This window comes from Antrostomus carolinensis, unplaced genomic scaffold (assembly GCF_000700745.2).
Source record: "Antrostomus carolinensis isolate BGI_N321 unplaced genomic scaffold, ASM70074v2 scaffold9992, whole genome shotgun sequence".
Taxonomy (NCBI): Eukaryota; Metazoa; Chordata; class Aves; order Caprimulgiformes; family Caprimulgidae; genus Antrostomus; species Antrostomus carolinensis.
The window spans coordinates 38,335-49,010 of NW_010297578.1; the positions used below are offsets into that span (position 1 = coordinate 38,335).

General features: G+C 41.9%; 1 protein-coding gene across 1 annotated transcript in view; it reads right to left on the bottom strand.

Annotated features, from left to right (window-relative positions):
* The window catches only part of LY86 (lymphocyte antigen 86), a 26,136-nt gene extending 16,384 nt beyond the window's left edge, over positions 1–9,752 (bottom strand). The window contains exon 1 of the mRNA XM_010162186.1: positions 9,632–9,752. Within this exon, the coding sequence (XP_010160488.1) occupies positions 9,632–9,752 (121 nt within the window). The remainder of the gene's footprint in view (positions 1–9,631) is intronic.
* Between the last annotated feature and the right edge of the window lie 924 nt (positions 9,753–10,676).

Consider the following 10,676-nt stretch of genomic DNA (forward strand, 5'->3'; position numbering starts at 1 on the left):
GCTGGGGCTGCCCTTGTGCCTCATGTGTCTGTTCAGCCTTCTGTGCTCTGGGAGATGGTGTCCAGCAGGAAGATGGAGCAAACAGCTGGGAATGATAATGTGTTAACCCACTGTGTCCATCAGAGGATGAGCTACTGGATGACTAACTGGGCATTACAGAAGCTGCATGGCCAGGTGGGAGGCACCTGTTGTAGGAATTTTTCTGGCCTGGTGTATGACAGCCTCTGTCTTTTATTCTTCTTTTTTTCTCCCTCCATCTTGTTAACTATCCTCTACTGGCCTTACTCTCATCTGAATCTGCTCTAAAATCACATTGTTTCCATATGAGTGTGAAAATCAGTGGTACAAGTGAATAGGAGAGGCAAGTTTTGCTTGTAAAAGTCCACATCTGCAAGTCTTGCAGTGGTGAGAAGACTCTCCAAACTGATAAGCTTTGGGTGTTTCAAAATAACACTTTTTAAGAGCAGGTAGGCTGCATAATTGAATGGAATGACCTAGCTGCACTTGGCTAGGGTCATACAAGGACAGACTGGTGCTGGAGGAGCTAGAAATTAGCACGAGGAAGAAACATTGGGTAATTACCCAACACTCCTCACCTTCAAAGCTCTTAATAAAATTAAATCATTAGTCCTTATAACATTCAAGGAGATGAAAGGAGAGGGAAAGAATGAGGAACTCTTAGGGATCTTAGACTTTATGTAGTCACTCAAATGTTCTCCTTTAATGTCTATTTAAATTAATTAACCTGAATGCTCAAGGTTATATTGGACACTGGAATCTACTTACAAGGTGCTGAGGAGGAAGCATCAGCTGAATTAGCAGCTCTCCAGTTGTGCATCTAGATTTCCCTGAGCACCTTCAGTTTAATGAGCTTCCCTTTGGGCCAGCCTTCCTTGTGTGCCACTGCCATGCCCAGACATGGCCGGGAGAAGCAGTGACCCTCTGTTCAGAGGGGAGCAGAACAAATTTGGACTCATGTTGGCTGTGGCTAATTTATCATGAGGATGTTTCATCCCAGGACACATACCTCAGACGTGACCAGCTCTGGGTTTTGCCTAGTTTGGCCAGGCACTCTGGTCTCCTTTGCAGAAGTCCATGGTGTGTTTTATCTCCTGTGCCTTTCTGGCTTGCTTAGGGTGACATGGAGGTGAGGAAATAGGGAAGATTATAGTTCATGTATCCTTAATGTCCTGGGGGTACACACTGGGAATTCCCCTCTGTAAATAGAGCTATCAACTTGTGGTCTCTGAGGTCTGCTTAAACCTGAAGCTCTTGGAGATGGCTGGTGGAGTGAGTAACCACTTCCTTTATGACGAAACTTACATGGCTGTAGAGGGAAGCCTGAAGATTTGGTCTCTGTATAATCTATAAGCTAAAAAAAATCCAGAACACTAGCAAGATAAACTTCAAATACGGTTAAAAAAGTATTTATGCAATATTTAAATCATTTTCACCTCTCTCAAGAATACCAAGTACTGGTAAAGCAAACAGCAATTATATACAGTTTGGTTAGATTAAGGCACAGGCATTACTGCCCTCTTTATGGCCCTAGTTTTGAAGCAGGACAATTCCAGTGTCTTACAAAATTAGTTTAAATAAAGGCTTTGTCTCTTACTATTTGAAATAAAATAAAACTCATTGCTGAGTATAACTGATGTCCAAACTTGCAAATATTCATAAATAGTAACTCATAAGGCCAGTAGCTTCTCCAGAGGTGTTTCTGGGGCACTGACTGCAGTAGTAGCAGCATTTGGGGTGTGAGGAACAGATGTGGGATGGAACACTCAGCCTGTGAGCAAAGGGCTTGAAGAGTGGCAGGTGGAGAGGAAGAGACTGTCTTGGTATTGAGCTGAGGTCACCCAGCTGCCACCTGTGGCCATGGAGCTGCTGGTGGCCTGGGTGAGGAACTGTGGTGTGTTGAGCTGGGGGAAGCCCCAATAAAGCCTTCAGGTGTGGGTGTCTCTCTGCAGCTGGAGGGCTGTGTTTGGGGATAGGGGTACCATCAGCATGCATAAAGCAGCCTTGGCAAAGACTTGACCTGTGTCTCCCTGCCTGAACCACATTTCTTGGTAACAGACTTGTTAGAGCCATTTGCCAGGGCTTGAGGGAAGGCCCAGTGTCTGAAGGTTCATGGAGACTTTCCTTCCTTTTGCAAGCAGTGGTGTTTGGAAAGGGGGGTTTCTGTGCTTTGTGTGAGATGACAAAGCTTTGTCTAAGTCTGTTTGAGAAGACAAAACTGAAAGATGCTGGCTTTGAGAGATGGCACATACAGATCTGTATTTGTATTTGATAATCCTGATTTGTCCTAGTTAGCTTGAGAGAGACAGGGAGGCAGAGCAGGCTTCAACTACAGCAGTGTAACAAGAAAATGCTGCATTAATTTGGGCCCAGCAGGGAATGTATTAGAGAGAGAAAGTCTTTGTTCTGCTGTTCTGTTGGTAAGAAAACACCATGCACTGCATGAGTAAGATGCACACAGTAACTGCCTGTATTCCTAATCAGATGTCTCTTCTCTCTTTGGGTTTTTTTATCATTCTTTATACTGCTTTACTTGAGACAGATCTCTGGACATCAGTGTTTGCCAGTATGACTGGGGATTCACAACAGACTTGCAGACTTGTGTCAGAAATAGAACCAAACATTACTAGAAACTGCCCTGCTGTTAGACACATGCCAGGCTCTGGGATAGCAGGCTTTACTGCTGATTGTACAGAACGGTAATCAGCAGCATATAAATGGGCTAAATGTTCCCATTTTCCCAGGATGGGTTGAAATCCACTGCAGGAGCGTGGCAGTAAGCTATAATTGGAATGGCATGCTCACTCTGCTGAGGAAACTTGCTGGGTTCCCGCCTGCCTGACCACTGCTGGATCATTTGACAGGAGCCATCCATCTTCAGGTGAAGAGGAAACTGGTGTATTGAATTAATTTGTGGTAGCTTTCAAGATGCTGGCTTTTGGCAACTGGAACCTCTCCTGAGTCTAAAAGCAGCATCTGGGACAGATCAGAGGTTTTGGATTTGGTGCATGGTGGGTCTATACAGGGTATTTGGGTATCTTGTCCATGATGTTCCACTGTTCCTCCCTAGTTTTAGGTTGCCATGAAACTCCTTAAAGTTGATGCAGTGACACCAACACACAATGCTGTAGTCCTTTCTGCATTTTTCTAACATGTGTTAATTTTTCTTAGATTATTCTGGATATTTTTGCTGATGGATGTTAAATTGCTGTGAGAACCTGATCTCCTGCCTCTATTTTCTTTGGCAAACTGAAAGTATTGTAGGGTCCAGAGCTATTTTGAGGCCTTGATGACAGCTCTAGATAAGATGGTGTGGCAATGTCAAGAAAGCCTAACAATGCTTCATATGCTTACACAAAGCTTTACACTGGAGCACTTATGGGCAACCATGGTTTGTTCTTGCTCCTGACTTGACGCAGTGAATGTGCCTTTTGATAATTTCTATTTTACGTAATACAGGAAGCTAATCTCAATTTTTAGTCAAACTGTTGACGTAGCTGTGACTCACCTGTTTAGCATATTGGACTGCTCCCTCCATAGAGACTCAAATTTGCAGTAGCAAATGACATTCTACCTTGCCCACAGTATTTCTTGACTGTATTGCAATATAGTTTTCTAGATGTCTCACCTTTTGTTTCCAAAGGGGAGAACAGCTTTTCCTATGGCTTGCCTTGTGGGTTGTTACTCCTCAGTGGTGACAACAACTAAAGACATGTCAAAAGTCAATAGGTGGAAAACATGCCTACTAGTTTAGATTTAGTAGCTGGAGTAAGCAGGATGGGCTGTCACACATAAACAACCCTCTTTTGCAGTCCATGATGCAGGACCTTCATTGATTTGGTGAAGAAATGGACACTGTGAGGAAATATCTGAACTAAATTAGATGGGAAAATTCAAGGCTTGGTGGGAAAAGTTCAGCTGAGGTTAATTCTCTCCACTACTAGTCTCAGTGAAAGCATTAATATTGATTTTGCTAAATGGTTCAAAGTCTAGATGCTAATCCTAGTGTTTTTGCCAGAGTACCTTGGAGGTATGAAATTGTCTCCAGCTCTTCTTTACTGTTTACACTTTAAAACTTATTAAATACTGTCCTCTCTCTGAGGTAACATTAAATCAGAACCACTGTAAGAGGTCACATAGGAAATGAAAGTTTTAATCCTCTCTAATGAAGTGGAGAATGAAACAGATAAGATAGTTTCAGTTCATGGGGGGACCAGAACTTTAAAAGAAAATTTTCATGTGCACTCATTTCTATGCTACTTTGATTCTGATGATGGCTTCTGTTTGTTAGGATCCGGTGTGAGAAATATGCATGTCAACATCTGGCCTTCCCCCTGGAATAATTAAGCTATGCCAGATGAGTGTAGCAGCAAGGCTATGGCACTAAGATGGCTTGGACAGAGCAAACAAAAAAAATGTTTTCAAGTGAAATTCATAAGTTCTTTGATTGTTTGCCCATTAGCGATTTATGCAACACAAGATCAGAGGGGAGCTGGTGTTGTATGGCTTTAAATAATTTAGAAGCAGAAGCAATTGCTGTAGACTGCTTGAGGGAAATAAATAAATAAGTCCAAGAGAAGCATCTGGCTCAATCTGTCTGCCAAAACCCCAAAGAATAATGGAAAAATAAACTTCTTTTACCAAGTATCTAGAAGAACATTTGCCCTGAAGATGCATGAGGTGAGAATTGTTTGCAGGCTTTCTTTGCCAGCTAAAGCTATTGGATTTAACTAAAGTATGTAAGTGTGTGGCCAGGGAGGAAAAAAGACTTCTAATATTGGTTGACGTAGAAAACAGAAGGTGATGCGCTGTAAAATTAGCGCTACAGAGATGAGAATTTAGCAGGTTTGTTTACAAGTTGGTATTGCTGATTGAGCAGGGATGGCTGTTACAGGTCTATTTTTAGAAAAGGAAAAAGAAGATTTAAGAGAGAATATATTTGATCTCAATATGTAGGAGAAAGGATATGATGGGCTCAGTATGTGAGGGGGACCCTAGTAAGACTGAAATTATTCAGCATGGACAGACAAATCATCAGAAAATTGTAATCTAACTAGTCTCTCAGTCTCCACTTTTTTCTTAAGCACTGAAAAGTTCCCTCAAAGCAGAGTTTGACAGGAGAGCGTCTATACTGTGCTATCTGAACAGAGCAGGTTCTACACCAGAATAACCCTGTTAACTTCAGGGGGCCATCTTAACAGAGATCCAAACCTGAGCTCTCAAGTTTAAAGAGAAGCCATACAAATGGCTTCTATCTGTAAATGCAATCTAGTGCAAGCTTGTACTGAAGTGGGAGGTGCTGCTCTATAAGCTCTGTAAAAAGCTTTATAGAAATGACCCTGCTTGAAGCGTGACATAGACCTAAAGCAGTCATGGAGTTCAGTGGCCAGAAGCTCAGTCTGACTTTGCTTTGTTTAGGAAGAGGCATTGGCATGTAAAAATAACTCTCTAGGTGCCTCTAGGGCCCTGCTTCTTTGTCTAGCAGAAGACGTCAATTAAACTAAATGGTTACCCATATCCCTAAATATGTTCTATTTTTAAATCTGCAGATATAAAACTTATAAAGAAGGATGCAACTAGTTTCATATTTAGGTTGTGGAGGTTGAAATGAATAGTGATTGATTGCTGCTTCTCCTGAAACTTCAGCTAATGGCTATTAACCTTACTTCAGATGAAAAAATAAAAAGCAAAGTCAAACAAATCGGGAAATGTGTTTTTCTGTGACGATAAAATCTCCCATGTGGTCTGAACAGTGTTTTATAAAGCCTAGGGAATATCTCTCCAGATGTCACCTTCAAATACTATTACTTTGACTCTCCTGAAGATCCCCCTGAACTTTCCTGTTTGCTTCTGTGCACAGAAAACAGTCCTTAATGGTTGATGCTCTCCAGGCCCTTTCTAAGAACCTTCTGCCTTACCAGTAGCCTTTTCTGCACTGTCAAGAAATCTAGTTTCAGGCAGCAGTCAGCTCTGAAATCTCCTGGGCCCAGATCTAAATGTAAAGCTTTATTAATTGGTCTTTGTTTGCTGGTCAAAACAAAACCAGGTATTCTGAAATACTGATTTGTTGATGTAGACCCAACTAACAATTCAAGAGCGAGCTGTAAAAGTAGCTGGAAAATGTTTTTCTTGTGTCTACAGCAGCAGTCACCTGCTTTAACCTCTGAAGAGGGCCCCATTTGAACATTACATTGTAAGAATGTTTTCATGGCAAATTAAGACAATTAGACTTCTATAAATGGTCTGGAAGCGGGTGTTAGATGTGTTGAAGAGTTGTATTTTGTAGTGTCTCACTGCACTTTTCACTTTGAGCTGGGTGACTGACACTCAAACAGCACTGGAATCTGCTCAGGGCACTTCACTAGCATTACCTTCCCACCTTTCCCTTCCCAGACAATTGCCTTTTTAAATGTAGCTGGAAAGATAAAAAGCCTTATTACTGTAAAAATCGCTGTGAAATTAAAAGGGATAGGAATCGGGCATTTGTGTAGCAGGTTCTTTTCATGTCTCTGCCAATTATGGTTCTCTTTTCTCAGTCAGAGATGTTAACCTGTGCTGCTTTTATCTCAGGATCCCAGCCCAGGTTTCTAAAGTGATTTGAGGTCATTTGAGATCTTCTTTTGGTTTTGCCACTTCTTCCTGGGAGGAAGAGTGGCACTGATGGGAAATGTCTTGTTATTTATAGACTGTCTCTGTGCTATGTCTCCTGTGGTTACATAGAGGAGGCAGCATACTGTCTATTTACTTTACTTTTAGACCACCTGTGTCTCAGCCACAGTTTCTTACTATGGACTTGCTGAGAATTTTTGTCCAATTTCTTTTAAATTACTCTTTTACAAGTGCATGATATTGATCAATGGGCTCTTGTCCAGCTCCTTCTTGTGATACATCCCTGGAGGTCCTGGTGACAGAATGTTTAGTCTGATGTGGCTAGGTGGGAATGGAGATCTTTTTAAAGGATCCAGAGCATGGAGTGAGGCTGGGGGCTCAATGCATGCCTGTGTCATACATTGGAGGGTCAGGATGCAGCTAGAGCGAGTGCTTGTGACAGGGAATAGGGATTTGCTCCTGAGTACAGGAGGTTGCTATGCTTTCTCCATCTTCAGTTACCCACCTAAGCTTCTCTGCTACATTTATCACAGTTATATTAGCTCAGATTTTTACTGCATTACAGGAGAGGATCTGATAAACTGCAAAGTAAAAATGAACAATCTGCTCCTTTTTAAATGCTCAGACTGAAGTCTATTGAGGGCTTGTTGATAGAGGGCATTTAGCTCCAGAAATAAAATTGTGAAGTACTTGGCTAAAATTCTCTCAACTTCCTCTCAATTTTTACTTGATTCAACCCTGATTCACTGATAACATCCTAGAGTTTATAGTAACAACAACAGAGCTGAAATCCTGACCTTCTTGAAGCCAACAGGGAATCCTTTACCCAGGATTTCATACTAGATACCTCACTGTGGCCACTGTATCACAAAAATTTGTCATCCTTTGGCATCTTCAGTGGAGCAGGAAATACCATGGGGATTTCTCACACTGGAGGGACACATGGAGCAGTATTCTCCTGAGATAGCTAAAGAGTACAGGCAGTTTCCTAGCATTGATTCTGTGCTTGCTGACCTTACAAAGTTGTCATGAGGAGGTCTGAAAAAAGAGTCTCATCAAACCTAGGTACTAGCAAGTCTGTCTGCTCTTGGGTGAGAACAATTGGTGGGGCACAGCTAAAGAATAAAGCTGTGTTCTGCCCATTGAGTTGTGGTTTACAGTGAAATGAAGTGGGGACAAAGCTTCCCCTCTCCTGAAAAGGTGATTGGCGCCTTTGGCACTGTTGTGAGCTTGCCTGTGAGCTCAGTAAGAGCAGTCCTTTCTCTGAAGGGAATGTAGACTAGTATATTTGGATTTATCCTCCTCACCTGTAGTTTTTGGGCTTAACCCAGAACACCTTATATTTTTCTGCTTTATGCAAGGTACCAGACTATGAGTTGGGTCAGCAGAGATGCAGCTGATGCATCTTGGTCTGATGCTACAGGTGTGGTAGCCTCTGGAAAAAGGCAGGACAGAACATTGTGATGGCAGCTGTGAGTGTTGCCCCAAGTGAATCTGCCAGAGCTGTGAGTGAGGAATTTGGCTTCAAACAAGGAATCTAATTTAATTCTTGCATTGTTTCTATCTCTGTGTAACCTTCTTATCTCCCATAGCTGTGCCCAGGAAAACAGAAAACCACTTTCAGTGTGGGACGTGACCTGTATGATCTCTGGTTTGTGCTTCTCAAGCTGTGAATTCCTCCTGAATGAATGTACCTCTTACCTTTCTGTGTGTGGCAAACCAAAATAAGTGACACGTAAGCCCTGAACAAATGCATTTTGTTAGCTAGGCTAGTGGTGTGCATAGTAAGAAGCAATGCCTGACTGACGTGTGCCCAGCAGACAAATTTCATCATGATTTGAATTGACTGAAACTGTAGCATGTGCCTCTGTGTCAAGGCATCTCATGGTAACTAAGACCTGTTTAGGGAACACAATTAACTTATACAATGAATTCTTACTAAAATAAAGGTAATGCCAAAACTTGTGTTCAATATCTAATTAAATATTTTCCTAATGCAGTATACCCTTTTATAATATGTGAAGCCTGACTTTAATCTCCTGGGAGCAGGGCAGTAAAGAATAGCATTACAAATATTTATTTACTTCTCTTGTCCCTCACTGGCTTTATTTTAATGGGTGTGCAAAACATCATGAAAGCTACAGGGGAGAAAAAGCCCCCCGGGAAACTCTTTGTATCAGGATGAATTGGAAAAACAAACTCTAGGGTGCTCATTTGCCATGAATCGCTTTTCACATCACGTGTGGAAAATGAATGAGGCGTCTGTGAATCTAATTCCCTTTGTCCCAGTTGTAAAGCAGATCAGCACAATAGGAGAGGCACAAGGCCAGCAAAGCAAGAGGTGGAAAGCAGGCACCATTCAGTGAATTCATTTTCAGTCATTCCAGTGCCACATGCTCCTTTTCTTCTCTACAGATTTAAAGAACAAACAAAACCCTATGGTCCCTGGGAAATGCCTCTGTTAAGCGCTGCTGCTGAAGTCTTGCTAAGCATGGTGGCAATGGTGGAGAACATGAATCCTTCCCACTATCATGCTGGGTCCCTTGTCACTCCAAGTGGGAGGACAGGAAGCACAACACCACAGTCTCGTTGCACACTAGGAAAACAGGACATCAGTGCACTGAAGAGTCTGTGTCATCCCAGAGGTAAAAAAGATAAAGATCTAGGGTCTTCCTCTTCTTAACCTAACTTGCAAGATTAAAAAATCCTGGTAATCTCTTTTCATTCTGAACTGGATTTTTGAGAGCTGTTTATTATCCTGAATTAGGTTACATTATTTCATCTTTACTATCTTCTGTCTAAATACAGTTAGATTTGTTGTGCATGTGTCAACCAAACTGGTTATAGTTGAAAGACTAAAAATATTCTCTCTAGCTCCAAAACCCAGTGTTGGCTTGGGAGTGTAACCCTTCCATTCATTGCCTGGCTTATTAGCCTGTCTCATTGCATAAGAACATCTTTGTTGCCCAGCTAAAAGGAAAATGGAAATTTAAAAAAATCTCACCACAGCTTTTGTAATATATTTCCAAGTTCTCCTCCTTGCAGACTGTGTGCGTAGGCCATTCTGTGCTGGCGTTGATGTAAAGCAGGACTAAGAGGAGGACGAGAACATTTGATGTCTTCATGGTGGTAGTGGTAGTTTGCAGGATTACTTCTGTCTCTTGCTAACCCTCTGAGGAGGGAGGTGTTCCTTCCTTTCTCCAAGGGAGACAGGGGTTACTACATTCGTGCCTGAAGAAGGGTTAAGTGAGCCAATGTAGCCTTAGCTTACCACAACGTGGTATAAACAAGAGGCTAGTCAGAATTGAAGGGTGCTATTTCCGTGTGCTTAGACTTCTGCTTTCTGCTTCATGTTAGTTTAAACTAATGACAAATGAGCTAATCACACCTACTCACTGCATGTCATAACCCTGCCTCAGTGCCTGCTGGAACAGTGCAGCCAACTGTTTAGTTTTTCTCTCGCTGCCAGTTTCTTCTCTTGAAGTCAAAGCACTTGGGTCAAGACTTCACACAAGCTTATTTAGCCCTTCTGGCAGCAAAACATTGCAATCCAAATTGCCCCATCTTGATCACACAAAGTCGGACCAAAATTGCAAGGTGGACAGCTTGGTTTCTCTGTTCTTTGTAGCAAATCTGTCTGCTAGAGGGCATGGAGATGTGTCTGATGAAGCTGGCACCAAATAAGCAAGCCTTGAAACTTTGAGGAATGAATCCTTTCTGCTTGACTATGCTAAATACTGAATTTATGTTCATTTTATTCAATGGTTCTTAGGAATGTACTATTTAACAGTATACCCAATCAGGTAAACCTAGACTTAATTTCTTTCCTTCTGATTTCCTGGTTAACAACCCACTAGTGATACTACACACTTGTTATTCTCACTAGGGTTTTTAAAAGCTGTGCTTTATGCAAAAATTAGTGGCTGTTGCATATGGCAGAGAATGATCAGTAATTAAAGTGGGGAGTGTTGCTGCATCTCCAGTAAACTTCTTCAACTCAGTTTAAGATCCAGGACTGGAATAGAATTTCAAACTGCAGATTGCCAGAA